This window comes from Tachypleus tridentatus, chromosome 1 (genome assembly GCF_004210375.1).
Source record: "Tachypleus tridentatus isolate NWPU-2018 chromosome 1, ASM421037v1, whole genome shotgun sequence".
Taxonomy (NCBI): domain Eukaryota; kingdom Metazoa; phylum Arthropoda; class Merostomata; order Xiphosura; family Limulidae; genus Tachypleus; species Tachypleus tridentatus.
In genome coordinates this window covers 29,699,474-29,720,653 of record NC_134825.1, presented here as the reverse complement: position 1 = coordinate 29,720,653, position 21,180 = coordinate 29,699,474, and the positions used below count along the sequence as shown (strand labels likewise).

At 34.3% G+C, this 21,180-nt stretch overlaps 1 protein-coding gene and 1 long non-coding RNA gene across 9 annotated transcripts in view; one reads left to right on the top strand and one right to left on the bottom strand.

The window, feature by feature from the left end:
* The window catches only part of LOC143245029 (uncharacterized), a 40,065-nt gene extending 23,293 nt beyond the window's left edge, over window positions 1-16,772 (bottom strand). The window contains exon 1 of the long non-coding RNA XR_013025437.1: window positions 16,657-16,772. This is a non-coding gene — a long non-coding RNA (uncharacterized LOC143245029). The remainder of the gene's footprint in view (window positions 1-16,656) is intronic.
* Window positions 13,739-21,180, top strand: part of LOC143245012 (cyclin-dependent kinase inhibitor 1C-like) — a 41,380-nt gene continuing 33,938 nt past the window's right edge. For 2 of the 8 annotated variants that reach the window (XM_076490767.1, XM_076490758.1), the window contains exon 1: window positions 13,739-14,370. In XM_076490767.1, coding sequence (XP_076346882.1) covers window positions 13,917-14,370 — 454 coding nt within the window. In that variant the 5' untranslated portion in view covers window positions 13,739-13,916. The other 6 variants (XR_013025432.1, XR_013025431.1, XM_076490748.1 and 3 more) reach the window with 6 other exon arrangements.

Sequence of the window (21,180 nt, the reverse complement as noted above, 5' to 3'; positions counted from 1 at the left end):
GCAGAAACATATGTTTGTCTGACTGTTTGTCCGTTATCTAACTACCCCTAGGTCGCTGGGCCAATCTCAAACAAACCTTTTGGAATGATAGTTTGGAATAAGGGGCATGTTACTAGTAGTTCAAGTCCTCTTAATTACTGTTGTTGTTGTTATTGAACATTTATTAACTATATTCATAGATGGCGCCAAAACCTTACTCCCCAACCCTAAAAAAAATCATTTTCTGCGACTCAACATACAAAGTGTAAGAGAGAGCACTAAACGTCTTATTTATCTCAGAGGCGGCCCGGCATGGCCAGGTGGGTTAAGGCGTTCGACTCGTAATCTGAGGGTCGCGGGTTCGCATCCCCGTCGCAAAAAACATGCTCCCTTTTCAGCCGTGTGGGTGTTATAATGTGACGGTCAATCCCACTATTCGTTGGTAAAAGAGTAGCCCAAGAGTTCGCGGTGGGTAGTGATGACTAGCTACCTTTCCTCTAATCTTATACTGCAAAACTAGGGACAGCTAGCAAAGATAGCCCTTGAGTAGTTTTGCGCGAAATTCCATAAAAACAAAAGACAAAATAAAAATATATCAGAGGGTGCGCTAGTACTACTCCTTATGGAGGAATGCAATGACAAATGGCAACCACAGTTGCGATAATACATAAACTCAGATGAAGTTTCTAATTCAACAGCCATCATAAGGGTGAGATGGAAAGATATTTCTTAAATTATGTCCACTTTCTACTTTGAATCGTGACCTTGAAACTTCTGCCCATAAGACACTTCTATGGCCAATGATCATTAATTAATTAATTACGTGAAACAGTGTGGAAAACTGGTTATCGAAAGCGGGTAAAAGAAAGCACACCTACTTCCACTACTTTGGCTGCTACCCCTTTCTACAAAGTCACCCTGACTGACCATTGCACAGTGTATCCCACTTTTAAGTATATACATATTGAATTATAAAAGCTCATACAAGACTTCTGGTGAAGTCATAATGAGTACTGTAATAATATAAGTAAATTGTGTGGCAGTTTGAAAGTTAGGACTTTTGTATTATTTATCATAGCAGCCACCCCACCCCACACATCTTTTGAAGTATGTAACCTAGACAAGGGACGGGTATCTCAGTTTATCTTTTATGAAAGGATAACGGATAGGTCATGGTTCAAAGTTCTAGTTTGCCTACATATTTCACGTGCATACCGTCCTAAACAAAGGAGATCAGCAGGCCCATTTTTAGTTTAGTTATTGAAACTACCTTGGTATTTAAAGCTGGTGGTGTGTATGCTAAGAGTTGCAAGTTCAATATTGATACATACGTTTAGATTGGTGTGTTCGGTTTGTTCGTGTTTGTTTCAAGTTTATTATTGTTTTCTAGTGCTAATATTAACTGACCATAAACAATTAATATATTTAATAGCTTTAGATTTATACACACATACATCTATGCAGTTGTTGTTTACATATGTTGTACATTTTGCCACGTTCGTGTTCACGTTGTACAGCTTATAACATTAATTGTTTGTCGAAATGTTTTATACGATATTTTCCGTTAATGGTATGTGAATACAATGAAACGTACCACGTTTTTATTGATATTACACTTTTCAACGTTTAGTGTATTTGTCTAACACAGCTTCCCAAGCAAGTTGTTTATGTGATTACTGTACATTTTAGTTTGCTCATAACTTCTGCATATAAGAAGAAAAGAGAAAAGCTCAAAACCACATAAACATGAAAAAGGAGCTTCATGTGGTTTATAACTTTGCAAGAAATTCATGTGAACAAATATTATATTTATCAAAATCTGTTTTAAGCCTATACTTAAAGTAAAATACATGAGTAAGCAATCACAGCTAAATAGATGGATTTATATATCAGATACACCTTATGATAAATAGCATTATTACCAACAGAGATAGTGGTTAACTACAGAGGAACGTCTGAATCATGAAGTGTTAAGTATGGAAAATAGTAATAAGTAAAACTCTGATTTGTAGGAACGCCAACATCTTGTGTAATCTGTAGCATTTCATTTGTTTACATGTTGTTATTAGTTAGATAGCTGTGCTTTAAATAAACAGTGTTTTCAGCTTTTGCTTGAATAAAAGAGGAAAACTTTGTCATGTTATTTGTTTCTATGTGAACCTTATAATGATGAAAAGAAATAACAAGCAAGGTCTATCTATGATGAACTGATTATAATTATAGTAAATAACGGGTGAACAATGAAACTAGTGAAGCTATCTTCAGTTAATGGAAGGGTGGTCAACATGGTGATTATCGATAACAACAAGCACAAACAGGAAATGGAAAACACATTTTCATCTCGGTCTATTTCACGAACGATTGTCGAGCTTTCAAGGAAACACGTGTCATTTTCCATTCGTTATCAAAAAAAAGTATTTTCTTTAATAAGCAGAGAAAAGTATGAAGTGAAAGATAGGATCTCTGAGTAAAGGAGTGGGCACGCATCTCATTAGAAACTGTTGTCAAGATATTAGAGCAAAGAATGTTCTATACAGCCTTTTCTACTACAGAGATTACACAAAATAATCAAATATAGATAAACTAGAAGATGAATATGAGGCTATTCCGACATATCTCAGTATGAGAAGACTTATAACAATCTAGTAAAGGATTACACAGAGATGTTATAGAAAATCTGAAGTTAGTAGCTATTACTGATGTTTATAAACACTATAGAACTGCTTAGGAATAAAATTACAGAAATACTCCTCTACAAACCTAACTAAAGAACTAATTCTTGAAGCATTTTGGCAGAGTTAGTCAGTTTAGCTGCTTCAAATCATTTATTGAGATTCTTTGTAAAAAAATAAACAAATAACGACAGCAAATATTTAAACAGACATGTTAACTTGTCAGGATATCGCACAGAATCTTAACGGCTTTTTAATCTATATATGTGAAAAAAGTGTGTCTATCTGTTTGTCTGTCCGTTATCTAACTACTCTTAGATCACTGTATCAAACTCAACCAAACTTTGTGGGATGATAGTTTGGAATAAGGGAAATGTTATTGAAAGTTTACCCCCCTCTTTCCTATTATTGTTGTTATGGAGCATTTATTATCTTTGACATAAACTAACGTTAATTACATTCATAGACGGCAACACATCCTTATACAAAAAAAAAACTATTAAATTTTCTTTAAAACAACATACATGTGTGACGAGAAGGGACAAAAATGTCTTATATATCTGAGAGAGTGCACTAATACACTCTGTGAAGGAACGCAATGAAAAAATGGACGCCATTATTGCAATAATACGTAAATTCAGGTAAAGTTTCTATTCCAACAGTTACCATAAGGCTGATATGAAGAGACATTTCTTAAGCTATATTCACTTCCTGCTTTAAACCGTGAACTTAAAACTTCAGCCCATAAAAAACTAATGCGGTTAATGACCGTCAATTAATTAATAAAGTGAAACAGTATGGAAGGATATTAAGAGCTAGATGTTGAGAGCAGGTTACAACAAGCATGACTACCGCCACTACTTTGGCAGCTACCTCTTTTCTGCAAAGTCACTATAACCATCGCACAGTATATACCATGTTTTAAGTATATACAAAGTGAGTTCTTAAAGCTGATACAACATCTTTGTTAAGGTACTAAAGAATAAATAAATTGTGTGCAAATTAGGACTTTTATGTTATTTACCATAGCATTCACTCCACATATTTTAGAGTTCGTGACCCACACATAGGACGGATAGTTCAATTTAGTATACATAAATACTTGGATTTGTGATGAATGTTCGAAGCTATCACTATTAGAAATGTCTAGGGCTTGGTGAATAAATACTCTGTGGCTGACTAAATCTTCATTTGTGCAAAGTATGTAAATAAGTTTGCTACATTAAAACACTTTACCAAGTGTTACCAGTCTACATCACCACTTCCAGTCATGTACTGTAGGGCAATAGTGCATCTTGACAATAGCCTAGCAGCATAGTTTGTATTGCAAAAGGACCCCTTGTAAGGCTGTCTTGTCAAAACCTCGATCATTCATCCGTGCGTGCTTTCCATAAGCCATCTGATGTATTAGGACCACAGTTTCCCAGAGCCCGTTTCAGTAGACTGATTGCACAGAGATTCTTAGGCAACTTCATCAGCACGTTTTCGTGTAGAACAGCATGAATACCAGTTTCTTTCTCCAGCTACTTGAAGCATGTCACGATTTAACGGATGTATCGTGAAAGCAATTTGTATAGTTGTGACTTTTATCGCTTTTCTAGAGGAAGGTAATTCTTGGTTATGTTGTCTGGGACAAATGTACGGTTTTACCATTGATCTTTGGTTTCATGAATTCCCACCTGTTACAAATGCCACAGTTTCCTTACCATAGCTGGGGTACGACTTGCTATAGACCTCTTTTAGAATCGTCATGATGACTCTTATTATTATGTTTTCTATTACAAGTAAAAAACAACAGATATCCATTCCTTGAAAATTTTGAATCTCCACTCTCAACTTATTTATATGATGCGAATACATGAATATATTGCCTAGAAAAGGACTGTTACGCACTTTACCAAAAGCGATCAATTTTCGATGTCGTCGTATTGCCATGTAACACGAAATAATGTCATAATGTAGTTCTGATACATTTAGTGCCACCGAGACTTTGTATTGACTGTTATTGTCACGTGAGTTAATATATAACATAATACAATGTTTATGGGCAACGATGAACCTGTTGGTTTATCTCGGCTGTCCTATCCTCTTTAGCAATCTAAAATTATAAAAAAAAATTAAAGCCAACCTTTATAGTTTATTAATCTATCAAGCTCTATTTTAAACTCATTCAGGTTTAAGGCCTCTTCAGCATCCAAAGCCAATCTATTTCATAGACCAGTCACATTATATGAGAAATAAAACTGTCTAAGCTGAAGACGACTTTTACCTTGCCTAAATCTATGTTTTTGTTCCCTAGTTCTATAATTTTTGCTGTTAAGTATGAAAAATCTCGATGCGTTTACAGCACTATTTTTTTTTTACAATCTTAAACACTTCAATCCGATCTCCTTTAACTCTTCTTTCTTTAAGAAAAATCGTTTTTAAGGATCTTCATATCTCCTGTTATGACGACTCCTCCCAGGTACCATTTAACCCTCCTTTAAATCCTTTCCAACGATTTAATGGCTTTCCTAAGATAAGAGGACCAAGACTGAATACAATACTCCAAATGTAACCTAACCATTGACCTATACAATGACATTATAATCTATTTAGACTTGTATTCAATAGATAGAACCTAAAATCCTATTTGCCATACAGCTAACAACAGCATCCTGCTTGAATGGCTTAAATACTGATCAACCATTACACCAGGATCATGATACTCTTAAGGTTTTCACCATCAAATTATGATACCTCACATGCAATATCTTGCATTTATTATAATTAAAACCCATCTGTCATTTATTTGCCCAGCTCACTAAGTGATATAAATTAGTTTTAAAGCAACAATATCCTATTCACAGTCAGCAACAAACAATATCTCGATATCATTAGCAAATGTAAGTAATTTATTGACCGTTTATTCATCTATGTAATTAATGTAAATCAAAATGAGCAATGATCCTAAGACTTAGCCCTGAGGTACAACACTTGTAACAACAATAATCCAGTTTGAATGAAATCCATTTCTAACAGTCCTTTGCTTTCTTCCATCAAGCAACTCTTCTATTCAGTTAGTCAACTGCAGTAACATTTACAAAGCATGTCAAAAGATTGGTAAGGCACCATTTTCCTTTAGTAGAACCATCTTGAGTATCCATTAAGATTATAAGCTTTGTTAAATGACTTTGCAAACTATATTTTATCAGACTTCTCAGAACTTTTTCAACAACTGATGTAAAACTAATAGGCCTGTAATTACTGGGATAACAGCTATTATCTCCCTTGAAAATAGGGGTGATATTAACTAGTTTCCAATCTGTTGGTACTTGTCTACTATTGAAGGACTTATAACATAGTTTTGCAAGTGGTTCACATATTCAATACTTGACCTCCTTTAAAATCCTTATGAAAATATTATCTGTCCCAGGGATCATATAATTCTTTAGACTTCCCAGTTTTATTTTAACATGCTCAGATTGTATACAATTGTGTTGTTCAACTTTATTTTCATCTGTCGATTGCTCAAGATGAGGAAGATAACAGCAATAATCAGTTGTACCTAGGTTTTCCCAATTTTCCACCCTTTCAACCATTTTTATATGAGAAGTTAACAGTAAATCTAAAAATAGCATTATTTTAAGTAGGTTCCTTGACCAGTTGGTGAAGAAATCCATCTTAAACAGTATCCAAGAACCTTCTTCCCTCGTGAATTGACTCTAGCATTTTCCAATCAGTATTTCTGAAATTAAAATCATCCATAATTAAGACATCATTAACAGCTGAAATTTTAATCTCACTGAGTAATTTCATCAGGTTCATCTGGTGGTCTGTAACAAATTCCTACTAAAAGTTTTTCCCTTGACATCCACTAACAGGAACCCAAATAGATTCAGTCTCCTTGCTGTTACTCCTAATATTCTCAACCTCACCAGGATGTAACACATAGAGACACACTTCTCCATCTATATTTACTGCTCTGTCTTTATTAAATAACCTTTTACCATGTATTTTAAGACATTTCTGTCGTCTTCATCTACATTTAACCATGTTTCAGTTATGTCTATTATATCAAAACCTGCTGTTCCTACCAGTGATCTGTCACCTGTTTTAGTTCTTATACTTCTACCATGTGTAAACCAACCAGCTGGTCTGCTCATCCTTACAACCAACCAGCTAGTCTGCTCATCCTTACAACCAACCAGCTAGTCTGCTCATCCTTACTGATTTGTATATTTAAAATTGCTTTAGTATCGCATTCCACCTTCTTTGCCAGTTCAAGTTCTCAATTTTCAGCACATTATGTTGGCTTCTCAGCACTATTTCATACGAATGAGCAAAAAATTGAAATGTGGTGTTCTGCCTTTGGAAATCACAAATTTAAAAGGAAACACACAGGACTTTCTTCTCAGAGGTCCAGCTAGATCCACAAAATAAATGATTTTTGCTACCTAGTGTAGTAAAGTCATTCTACACGAAATATTGTGAGACAAAAGTAAGGTCTACTGTGATTATGATTTTGTAATTCAAAGAAAAACACTTATATATTGCTTTAAATAAAAACTAGCAGACGCCAGTTCATCAGACAAATCACAAGTGCTTCAGACCAGAAGTAAATGAAAACAATCCATACGGTTTACGAAAGAAATAAGGATAATTCCTCCAAACGTATATACAACTGAACATGCGGCGCCATTTGTAAAACACATTGAAGTAATGAACTAATACTGTGGTTATTAATTAGATGAATACAGATTTTTATTTTTAACATAAAAGAAGCCTTCTACATTCATATATTTGAAAAAAACACTTACTCAACGCATATAACACATTGAAGTCTGCAAAAATACGTACACCACACTTGAAATCACTCGAATGGTTAATTGATTTAACTACCTGGACGAATACATAGAATACCAGTCTTTATATGAGGAAGACCAAAGATGAGATGACTATCACAAACTCTTCTTACGACTCCACTGAAGACAGCAGCTGACAAGCAGTCAAATGTATGATACAAATTGGTTAGTAACTAGCAGTTATTATAAAAAAGTAATTAATTAATAATAAAACTTAGTTCATCGTATAGGCTAATATCTTATAGACAATGACCGAACACGTAACTACGAGACTGACATATTCTCTTTTCCTTGTTTCTAATGAGTAAATGCTCTTACGAGCTGAAAATATGTGAGACCATTTTCTAGTTTTGATCAAACACATTCTCTTCTAATCAGTCAACTTCTGTAGTGTATAATTCGAAGTATACTTCTAGAAACACTATTTGTATAAATAGAAATATTTGTGAGAAGCATATATATATATGATGTTCTTGTCATATACGTCGAGGTACACCAGCACTCATCAGCATTTGTTATGGAAATACATGTAAAGGACTTATTACCAGACAGCAGTATGGATCAGCCAATTAAAACAACATATCTTCTGACAGATAACTACTGGGAGCAGAGTGTACTTACCTTCTGATCCAGTTTTTCATGTAGTTGATCATACCCTATTTGTTTTGGCGTGGTTTGTTTCAAATTACGCGCAAAGCTACACGAGGGCTATCTGAGCTAGCCGTCCCTAATTTAGCAGTGTAAGACAAGAAGGAAGGCAGCTAGTCATCACCACCCACCCCCAACTCTTGGGCTACTCTTTTACCAACGAATAGTGGGATTGACTGTAACATTATAACGTCCTCGCGGCTAAGAAGTCGAACATGTTTGGTGTGACGGGGATACTTGTTTGTACAACAACTCTAGACAAAACAGAACACATGTTAAAAGTTATGTGTGTGTTTCCAAATTGTTACTATTTTTCCGAATACCGTTTTATACAATACCAAAAGTGTCGGTTTGAATGCTTAATTATTACCTATAAGACGTTTCTATTTCTGTTATATACACACATTTACTTCGAAGTAATAAAGAGTTTAAAATGTGTATAGCAATTTAATAAAGAAGAATTACGCAAAAATGTTTTGCGAATAAGTTAACACTTTTATTTCTTTATACTAAAACAAATCTATAGGTGCTATTTAATGTATTTCAAGCTTTCCTTTTCTTGGTACTGTTTAGCCTTTATCAGGTTTAAGGTGTTTACTATTTTTCTTTAGTACCAACTTACAGTTATTAAACGAGAACTTTTATACAACAAGCAAAATGAAACGATTTTCTTGGCAAGCTGTGAACTCTCCAGTTTCTTTATGAGTTAATTTATACACAACTGATAGTAATTATTTAAAAAGCCACGCGCGTCGCTCAAAATTAAACTAAATAACCAATTTGTTAAGAGTTGCGCGGACCGTTTCTCTTATAACGCTGTACAAAATGTTAAAAATAACCTGTGTACTCAGGATTATACAGATCGTTTCTCTTGTAACACCAGGGTAATCATGTGACTCACGTCCACGTGCATTGTTCATATTATAACATCAGTGTTACATTCACGAATATGTATGTATATTATTTCGTTTGATATTCTGCGATTCTTATATCTTTTGCTAGGCCTATTTATTTTCTGTTTGTTTTATTTATTTTCACCCATTTTTCTACTCGTTCTTTGCCAACAGCATAGATAAAATAGGGCAAGCAAAACACGTCTTGTCTCGTTTCAACAATGACCAATTTTCCCTTGTTGGAAGTCAACCTGCGCTCTTCAAATGACAAGTATTGTTGCGTATCCACCTGTACGTCAGTTCAGTGATCTAATGATCTGCGGTTTTATATGTTGTGTCAGCAGGGCGACTTGCGCGCGGAGCGTGGCAGGTGGAGCTTGGCAAGCAGCCATAAGTAAATACCTTGAGTGCGTGGACACCGATTAGCACGCGTTTCGCAAACGTATATGCGTATATAATCGTTCTATCTGAAAAATAATAATAATAAAAAAAAGGCTTGGCTTGGGGCAAAATGGATAAATAAGGGACTTGGGTGAGGCTCTGCCTGGATATTTATGATTGCGCTGGTGTCCAGCGTGGAAACGGCAGATGTGGGCTTTTTAACTTTAACAGCGAGTCAGTCACGCACTTACAATATAAAGACAGACGTTCATGCTAGATGTTATTATATGATTCACCTACATCTTTCACATGACACTGGTATTAGAAATCTGATAACGACGCATTAGAAAACCAACCAACCAACCAAAGGTTACAACAGTAAAAGACGAAATGGGCTTTCTCTCATTACGAAATGTTACTGTAACAAATATTTGTAAAATCGTGAAATTACGACCAATTACATTGAATTTCGACTGAGAGTGATGAGACACATATACAGAAGTAGTCACTTTGTAAGAGCAAAAAACGAAAAATATGTTAGATATAATAGTTTCAGGTAATAGCTTGTTCTATTGATTGTATGTTGGAACAGTTCAAATATTATTAGAATTTCTTGAAATAGTAAAAAAAAATTTTGAATAAGGTACACTAAGCAGTTTCATTGTCAGATCACGCTGATGTATTAAAACTCCTTATAATTCCACGTGTACTTCAAAAGAGTCTTTTCAACTTAAGTTTTTTACGCTGTTTTGGTCTGCAGTTCAAGTCTTTCGTTTTCAAAAAATGAATAATTTATACGTTGACAATGATTTATCCAGTCACGCTAATGAATTATATACATATTAACGCGATCTTCGACTGAACGTGGAGTTTTCTCTATATAAAGAGCTATATATTTGTTTAAATGTAGCTGTTTTATGGAACAAAGTAAACTATATCATAATATTTGTACATCAGTTTAATTTATGTTATTTCACCGTCCGTCTGTTCTTGGAGTTCGATGTTTCCTGTCTGACCTGAGCGCGTTTGGAATTGGCAGAAAACAGTGATTTGCTTGGACCATATGGCGCGTGCCAGTCATAGTAGGGTGGCGCGACTGGCCACGTGACCAGTCTGGTCTACTCCGCCCCCACGCTGCTAGTACCAACAGACTGGTTCGGAAGAATACTGTGTCGTCTTTCACATTCTAACCATAACAACAGAACAAAAAAGTCCTTATATTTGCGTTCTTATTAGTAAATATAAAATTATTCTAAAGGAGGACCTCTCTGCCGTTCTATTATTGATGTGTTTCTGTTTGCTTGATATCATTCACTGGTCCTTGATTAAAACTACACGCATAGGTACAGTTTACATGGAAAATGAAAAAAAAAAAAGTCTTTCCTTCACGTTCCTATAACTATTTCATACCTGTCATTATAGGCTGAAACATATGCTCTTGTATAACATATAGTAACCATCCTTCCGCCCTTCTTAATAGCTAGGAAAAAGTTATGTCTTTTCTACGTGTTATTTAAGATAAATCATATAAATATCGGAGGAATTATCCAATCGTTATATGATATTATGTGAGCCGAATTTTAATCAAAACCAAGTAGTTATCCTGTAATGCTATTCGAATTAAGAGTGCAAAAGGCGGCTTGCAAGGTTTATATTGTATATTATGTATTCTCCGACACTTAATCATAACAGCGGCTCTTGCACTGTAAATCAATACATTATCTTATTGAAAGTTTAGTGTGGGGTAACAGCTGTTTCGTATATAGAGATGTACGAGGTGTCGGATTCTCTGTTCAGGTGTAGCTTTTTTACTCTTTCCACACTGGCATTTGTAAGTTTCTAATCAAGATGCTTATTAAATCATATAAAAACTAAAAACATACTATGCTATGATTAATAATCATTTGCCAATTATTTAGCCCTTCATTTATTTTGACTTGGAAATGATTCATATAAAATTGATAAAAAAATACTCCAAGAACTTGGTCACTTCATAACTGTTGTATGTGTATAGAGTGACTACAGCGTGACTGGCATATTGTTATGCATTCTTGTTATACCTTCAGTTTCAAGATCTGAGAGTATGTATCGGAGTGCAGCATAAATCAGCATATATATATATATACATATAACGTTCTACAATACGTTAATTGCTCATGGGAGGTTAAAATCAGCACTATAAAATAATAATTAATTAATATAAACCATAAAGTGTGTTTGTGTTTTTTCCCATAGCAAAGCCACATTGGGCTATTTGCTGAGCACATCGAGGGGAATCGAATCCCTGCTTTTAGCATAGTAAAACCGTAGACATACCGCTGTACCAGCAGGGGGCTGATTACCCATAAAGAATATAACATAACTTAAACTTATGCCCCCGTTATCAAATGTTTTGTTCTCTTTAAGTTACAATCTTAAAAACAATTCTAAAGTTATCTTGGTTGTTAATAGTTTCATTAAAAATTTGAGTTACATGTTATTAACATCAGTTGTTAATTTGAATAATGAATGATTAAAATAACATTTACAGCATATCAATTTAGACTACTTCAAATTACTTGCCTTAGCAACTACCCCTCTCAGCAACCACCACCTTCATGTAATGTTTAAGTAATAATAAGCATTTTAATTTAAATTCAATGAAATTATCAATAAGCTTGAAGATTATAGCGTATTAGACTATAAAAGTTTTACAAATTTTGAAAAATTATTTATTTCAAGGTCAAAATACTATTAAAACTTTCGAAAATGTTTTCAAGAAATCCTATTTACACTTAGTGCCATCTCGTGACAAACTTAAATAATAAATATATTATTAAATTGTTAAAATTAAGAATCAGTGAAGTTACGATGAAAATTTTAATTTAATACTTTAAATAAATCTAATTAAATAAAACCAGATCATTTTAGGTGGGACACCAAAGGTCTTTTACTGTATTTATCCGACTATTTTAATTTTCTGTAGTTCAGAGTAAGATTTTATCTTACAATTAACAAAAATTTAAGTGTCATAGAAACTGATCTCACACAGCCATTCCGAAAAGACAATTTATATTTTTCTATTACACTGTTTCTATGGCTTGTCGCTGCTCGGTATAAAGCTTTACATGATAAATGTTTTCGAAAAAGGAAAAAACGTGAAGTTACAAAACAAAACATAAGATGAAAACATTTAACCAGTGTTTGTATTTGTTAACCATTTATAGTATCTTGTTATTATTCCCTACCCTAATTTTTGTTCGTAAATGTGTTAAAAATAAAATGTTCAAAACACTTTACTAGTTTATCCAAGTTTTTTAAAATTTGATGATTTTTGTTTATTTTGAATTTCGTGCAAAGCTACATAAGCCCTACTTGCACTAGTCATCCCTAATTTAGCAGTGTAAGACTAGAGGGAAGGCAACTAGTCATCACCACCCACCGCCAACTCTTAAGCTACTCTTTTACCAACGAATAGTGGGATTGACCGTCACATTTTAACAGCACCCCTTGCTGAAAGGGCGAGCATGTTTGATGCGACGGGGATTCGAACTCGCCACCCTTAGAATACGAGTAGAGTGCCTTAACCACCTGGCCGTGCCTGAAATATATGATATAAATAACATCTCACCTACTACTGTGTTCGTCGTATCTAACTTGTTCTGATGATACTTGTCATTTGGTCTCGTCTGCACTGGATAAAGGGGGTACAGTTTCCAATTTTTTTTATACACTTCTACTCTCACTCATAGATTTAAAAAAAATCCATAATGAAAGCAATTTGATATATTCATATAATATTTAATTTTGTAAAATTTTCATATTCGTACACAGATTTATGCAATACTTATTTATAATAATTAATTGTCTATTGTTCAATTATCGTAGATATTTCATGCTACATATATATAAATATATTGCGCGAAATTCAAAGCTTCTACTTATATATCGAGCATTTTTATTTCTCTTTCCCGTTTGATTTCTGGTGTTATTAGATTTGCGTCTATTTTTATAGTTGTGGTAAATACCCAGTCATTGTTAATATATCCACATAGAGAAATCGTAAGAATCTACTGGGAAAATGTTGACAAACTAAACACATTAAGTAGTAAAACTAGGAAATTAATGAATGAGCACCTTTTTTTAGGCTTATGAAATTTAAGAGTTGTATATACTTCTGTTTAAGATCTGAAGGGTGGATTTAATCATGGTGTACTTTCTCAACGGACAACCTGGATTTTTAGCCAATTACAGGCTTCACTATTATCAGCTGACACCAAGTTTTCCCGCCTCTCTAACCCACGCTATACTCGGAAAGCAATGATTGGGTGATAAAAATAACGACTGCAAGGGCTGTGGGGTAGCGTCGCGCTAAGGGCGCTTTTTGCTGGAAAAGGTTGTGTTTTAAAGTTTGGCTGTTTCTATCACCTTCTTTTTCCCTCATTTTGCGTTTATTTACATTGTAAGTGTAGACTGCTGATTTTGTGATTAAAAGCGTCAAGACACTTTAATTTGTGGAGATGATCATGGGACAAGTAGATCTAGTGATACCAATAAATATGTCCGGAATCATTGGACGTTCGACAAGCTTTTGCAATCCGCAACGTTCAGGAGTTCGACGTTCTCTGTTCGGTCCCGTTGATCATGAGCAGAACTTGTGGTTTGTACGCGAAGAGCTGAGTAGGATACAGCAAGAAGACGAACAAAGGTGGAATTTTAAGTTTAAAACCGAAACACCAACAGATGGTCGGTATGAGTGGACACCGGTGGAAAACGTGGAAGAAGTACACCCATCTTATGGACTGCAGAGATTAGGCCTACTACGTTGTAGGAAACACGAGGAGAGAGGAGATAATCTTACAAACGATCAAGATGCGAAGTTCAGTTTTAATCCTGACGCAAAGTCTCGAACATCGTCGAAATCATTTACAAGTGAAAGTGGAAATAGAAAATTGCGACAAACGAAAATGTCAGGTATATTATTTTGCAGCCGATTATTATTTAGAGAGGTACTTCGGTTACAGCAGTATTATTTAATTTAAACTTATGCCTTAACTGATGTGGGAAAAAATAATATTCTAATTCTAGTACTATTAATTTGCATGTTTCACTTTCAGTTGTTTGTTTTTTTCGTACTCTTTTAACTTCATAAGAATTTTAAGTAGTTTTGGTCTGTGTTACTCTACCAGTCCGTGTTCTTTTTTCTTATATCAGTATTATCACCAATCTAATGAAAGGGAGAGTTCATAAAGGGTAAAAGTTGGACTAAGTATGGGCCTAAGTTTTGACTCATCATTATATGTAATATTATTAATAAATGCACGTTCAAAACATGAGTCGGGTTTAAAACATCAGCATATGGATATTGATTTAATTAATTGATTTATTTAAATTTCTGTTTTCCGTATCCAACGCTAAATACCAATATTTCACATGATTGGTCAGAGAACAGAACAGAATGGCTTTCTCTTATTATAAGACAAAATGCTTTGGGGAAAAAAGTAAGACTTCATACGTCTCACAAAATCTACACTAATGCTATTAGTAATATCAATAAAATAATACTTTTGGTTTGAATTTAGCTAGATCAAATGTAGAAAAATAAATAAATTGAATAGAGTACGATTGAGGATGTATAGTTAAGCCTTGATTTATTTCAACTTGCCGTTAGAAGAACGTAAAAATAATACATTGTGTGATTTAAAAGAAACTTGTTGACTACAAAACGCTTAACTTTATGCTATTTCATATTATTAAAATAACAAAAAATTATTTTGAATGTGTAAAACTGTAGTAAATATCTGTTTAGCTTGGAATAACTACCTATCACCAAAGATTTAAGAAGTGTGGGTGCATTATTAAAAATACAACCCATGTTTAAAACAATGTTTGTTAGAAATAGCAATTAAGGTGTAGATGTTTTTTTTAGTATGAGAAAAAAGGACAAGACTAAATCACATGGCCAGGTAGTTAAGGCACTCGACTCGTAATCAGAGGGTCGCGGGTTCGAATCCCCATCATACCAAAGATGCTCACCCTTTCAGCTGTGGGGGGCGTTATAATGTACGGTAAATTCCACTATTCATTGATAAAAAGAGCAGCCCAAGAGTTGGTGGTGGGTGGTGATGATTAACTGCCTTCCCTCTAGTCTTACACTGCTAAATTAGCGTCAGTCCCACTATTCATTGGCAAAAGAATAGCTCAAGAGTTGGCGGTAGGTGGTGATGACTAGCTGCCTTCCCTGTAGTCTTACACTTCTAAATTAGGGACGGCTAGCCCGGATAGCCCTCGTGTAGCTTTGCGCGAAATTCAAAACAAACCCAAACTAAATCACACATAAAATTTTGCTTTGATAAGAGTTAGGTCTAGTGAGAGACCAAAGCTTTCATTCTAGCCTACTTACTAGTACCCCATTTGAAATAAATTGTTTACTAGATTTGTACGCTTTCTCTCAGTCTTATTCAATAGGTATGTATCATATCTTTGTATTTTTTTCTTACATTGTGAAACCTTTTTTACAGAAAATCTGTTTTGATTATTAACACTACTGAATTAGCGATTCTGTCTTTTCTATTGTATCTCTTATAAGTCGTTGTTAGGGTTTCTTGCGAATTTTATAATTTATTTAAGTTTCTTAAACGATATTTATTTTTATATTTTTCTTTAATTTTTAACCAAGTGTATTATGATATCTTTCCCTGCAGGTTTATTATAAATTAACGAATCTTGTGGTTATACATAACTTATGAAATGCCTTTAAAGTGTAAAGTTAACAGCGCTAATAATTTTACAAGCTCAAACATCGAATTGGATAATTTAAGAATGAGAAACAGTAACACAACAAAAACATTGCGGTTTATACGGTTTCCATTACGAATGTTAATAACTGTTATTTTGTATTGACTAAGCAGAGAGCGAATTTTTTTAAACACTCGTGCAAGTATCGTATGTGCGAATTGTGCTACATGACTAATTCCTAAGCAGGTAGCTGTCGAACTCACATATAACCTTTTACTACTAGGTTACTAACATAAACACCTGTTTCAAAGTTTGACGATTTATGATAATTGAAACGAAAATTACAAAATCTAAGTATAATTATATTTTCTTTTCTCCTTGCGAATTTTAAGTGTCATAAGTTAGTTTCTTAATCATTTTTGAATATGCTATTATATTCTCCAGAAATTTAAGCACTTAAAGCATTGCACTTTTAAGATGTATAATTATATAAGCTAAACCTTATCAGTTAATAAAACATACATGATTTTTGATGTCGTTTTCTAGCCCACGTTGCCTGTTGCTTACTTGAAAAACTATGCGTTATCTGATATTGAATCCACACGTCTTGACAAGTTACAGCTTGAACTGAAATTATCACAAGGCATTCTCTTAGTGTCACGTGGCAAGAGCTACGCCTAAAGGGCATTACAACCAGTTTTATTAGAGATACGTGAAGTGTATACTGTCTCACATAACGCTACTTTTCTTAACTGTAGCGACTAACCTTCAAGACTGGTGCCAGTGAGTTTGTGTGACCCCGAACAGCATAAACTTTTACCAATTTTGAAATCATCAACAGTCTTTTCTTTGTATTTGTTACAATTAACTAAGCATCAGCTTCTACGTGGAACATAAACAACGATTAATCTCTGAGCAATTAGCACTTTAACAAGTGGGGTCAGTTTCCTAGAACAAATACTGATTTTTGTAATCTCTTGAAAAAAATTGCTTAATATTGTTGACCTTTCTGTTACGCGCTCAGTGAATGTTAATTTTACCTGAAGTTTTTTTTCATAATAATTTTTTTTAGTGTTGTTCACCAGATAATTCTTAAAATTCAGGAGGGAGTGTGTTTTCTTACAGCAAAGCCACATGGGGCTATCTGCTGAGCCCACCGAGGAGAATCGAACCCCTGATTTTAGCGTTGTAAATCCGTAGACATATCGCTGTACTCGCGGGGGACTTCATGAGCAAACCCAAAGGAGAGTTGTAATATGTAAACCATACTGCATTTAGTACATCCAGTACCGACGAGGCTTTTCCCCCATAATACCAGGGCGTGAGCCTGCTGGGATACGATGGACTTTGTATCGTCACATTTGTGACAGGTGTTTAGGTTGAAAATCTTCCTAGTCTCAAAAAAGCTTCATGGGCCTGAAAGACAACCCGGGGTGTTGAGAGATTTTTCCGTGTATTCACCATTACATACATTGTAATGGTTTAGGTGTGATATAAACGTATATATATATATATATATATATTACCGGTTTCCATGAACAACAACTGCTATAGCGTGAATCAGATAAAGCAAATTAATTATTGTTATCAGTTTTATTAAAGCCGTTTAAAAATTATATTTTTACGCGAAGATTTTTCGTTTCATTAACTTATCATTTTCAGTTCCAAGGAGCTGCGTGAATGATAGTCGTGACTCTATTTACACAATTAACGTTAAAGAAACTCGATTGTGTTGTGAGAGGTAGGTCTATAATTCACTGTATTTAAGCCTCATCACGTCTCGATAAGAGCGCATGTGTTCAGCTCTCCTCACGGTGTAGGGAGCGAAAACAGAACTATTTTATTGATGTCGCATTGTGATACTAATACAGAAATTGAGATTTCGATCCCAAATGTAACCTTCTTCCTTGTTTTAGTAAAAATATCAAAATTTTCCACGTGTTACTTAATTCATGAGATTAGAGCTAATTATGGCGTAGTAATACGTTGTAGTTGTTCACTGTTTTCGTTTTGCGTAATTCTTGTTACGAGTATTCAGATGAAGTATTTGTTTGTCAAGTTTGAGTTTTTCTTTATTGTTGGCCAAACTTTTGGCAACTTTATCCACTACTATTTTTTTAAAAGCTAGAGCTGTTTGTTTGTTTAAAAGTTAATATATAAAGTGTGCTTTCATCGTAAATCTGATCAGAAATAGAAGAGCACTAGGTTAATGTCGTTATAATTGTTTTTCGCCACACGATTTCACCGTAGTGTGTCGAGGCGTTGCGAACAAATAACCTTCGCTAGCGTTAGTCGTTATCTTGATGTTTCTCGCCCATTGCTTGGCGCCATGCTGTCAGCGATCACATCAAATTCACAAATTTCCCTAAGGCTCTCGTTTTTTTTCGTAATCTTACTAAATTGGTGGAAGTTTTTTTGTTTCTTTGTAAATTATTTTAAGTTACTGACTCTGTAACCAGCTTGGTAGACTGCAGTAAAGCAGCCCCTAAGACTTCACATCGTTAGATTAAGGATCTGATTGCTAGCTCCCTTTTCTCTTTTTTATTGGACTAAAAACTTTGATCAAGTGTAATATAGAAAGTATATCTTGGTAGCCTGGGGTCTCGACTTTTGAGCTTGTGCTGTTTTATGTGGATTGAATTTAAAACAGCATAAGTTCAAGGTCTGGATAAATGAACATGACAAATGAAGAGACTATTAGACGTGGATAAAAGTTAGTAACAGTGTATGCGGGTAACAACAATTAAACCTGTTTTTATTCGCCTAAAGGCTAAAAACAAACGATGTATACATGTGTGTATAAATATATATATAATTCACATATGAAGAAAACTGTAATTTTATCTTGCATTTCTATACTAAGCTCTGGTGTTACCTATAACTATTTATATAATTTAGATACAAGTCCCTTTTTTGATACAAGGGCATTAAAACTGTGATTCTTTGGTTTTGGGCCCGGCATGGCCAAGCGTGTTAAGGCGTGCGACTCGTATTCTGAGGGTCGTGGGTTCGCATCCCGGTCGCGCCAAACATGCTCGCCCTTTCAGCCTCTAGTCTTACACTGTTAAATTAGGGACGGCTAGTACAGATAGCCCTCGAGTAGCTTTCTGCGAAATTCCAAAACAAACAAACAATCTTTGATTTTGTTGCAAAGTATGCCCAGATTCAAACAGATCGTGAAGTTAGAATGTAGGCTATTATCGAATATTATTCGTAATTAGGTTTACACCTTTATCAAAATCACGTTGTTTGACTATTTTAGGATTTTCATTACGACCCTTCAGAAGGAATATCTCCAGACAACAGATTGTGTAGACAGAAATGGAATAAATATCTCAATCCTTGGAATACCGAATAAGGCTTAAGTAGTCTCTGCTTTGTGGTATCTTTATTGAAACAGAAATTCTTGCTTTTCCAATGGATTTTAAATATTATCCTTGATTTTACAAGTCATACAGATATAAGGGCAAATACGGAATCTATTAAATCGCTTTAAAACTGAAACCAGCAACAGAAACATATTTATAATAGTCTCGAATTCCAAAAGAAAGTATTGTTTTTAAATCTGAATACAATTAAGGGGACATGTGCTTTACCCATTGTGTCAAATTTAACAACTCTGGTAATAGCTAGTGCTGTCTCGGTTCGGATCTTTTAGATCGAAAAGACATGGGTGCCTCATCAACTCCACATGCTCTCAGAGGTACTGCCTTCTTATCGTTTAGAGTGAGTAAGATTCAGACCTCGTTGTGTCTGTAGTTGTTTAGCACTAAAGTTATTTTAAGGCAACACGATTTTATTACTTTAAGACTTTTTTCTTTTCGTCTTTTAATCGTGATACTTCTAAGTAATTCTTGTTTGAATAAGGATACCTAACTTATTTTAAAATAGATTACTTGAAGAAGAGAAAACATTTAACTAAAGGTTCCACAAGCTATATTACTAAGGGTACATCACGCGCAACAAAGACTCATAGAAAGACAATTTCAAAATCCGTGAAAGATCAAGTTTCTCAATAGTCATGGTAAGTTACTTTTACTGGTGATATTTAGTGAGTTAATTTTGTCTTTGTTTATATTTATTTATTTCATTTTTTATCAGTTTAAGTCGCATTTCTTTAGCGTGTGTAAAAATCTGAGTTTCACTGACTTTAGACATATACGACATCGTCTGGCTATTTTTTTATTATTTATTTATTATAATTATTAAAGTTTTTGTAAAGTGTATCGGATGGAGGAGTATACAGTAAAGTGGGTCATATGTTTGTGTGTAATGCAACTATATGTTTTTGTGTAATGTAACCATATGTTTGTGTGTAATGTAGCCATATTTTTTCGTGTAATGTAACAATATATTTGTGAGGAACATAACCGCATTTAACAAAAATGAGACGCTTTGAAGTTTCCGGATTAACCTTGACCCCAAGAATTGTCATTGTTGTGGACGTCTATTGTTGGGGGAGGTTAACAAGTCTTGGTAGGTATTGACAGGCAATTCTTTTGCACAAGTAACAAGTAAATAGCATTTTGCCGCTGGAATAACTGCCGACAGGTGGTGTTTAAGACATAGGTGAGAATATTACTGGTCTACTTTGTAGACATAATTTGTCTTTCAATGTCTCACAAAGAAACTCGTAAAGCCAGTAGTTACCATCTGCTAGGATATTTCCAAATGAGGTGAAACCTCTTCTAAGAAAAATTTAGAAAAAAAAAACATAAACACGTGAAGCATTTATAAGTGTGCAACAGTAAGAAATAGCCAATTAAAGGAAACAGCTCAAAATACCACTGTGATTGGTGAATATGTGTTAGCTGTGTACAAGTACAAAAGAACATGCCAGATGTAATGTACACGATCTGCAGGCTAAAGGATTCACTTGATGAGTAAACTTCTGTATAATATGTGTTCTGGTGTGCCGTGTTTGTGCTTATGAAACGATGCATAGTTATATTCTTTACAATGCTTAGAAGAAAAACTATTTGCTGATTTGTTAATATTTTAAACAGGGGTGAAATGTAGATATGTATAGAGGGAAATGTGAAATCA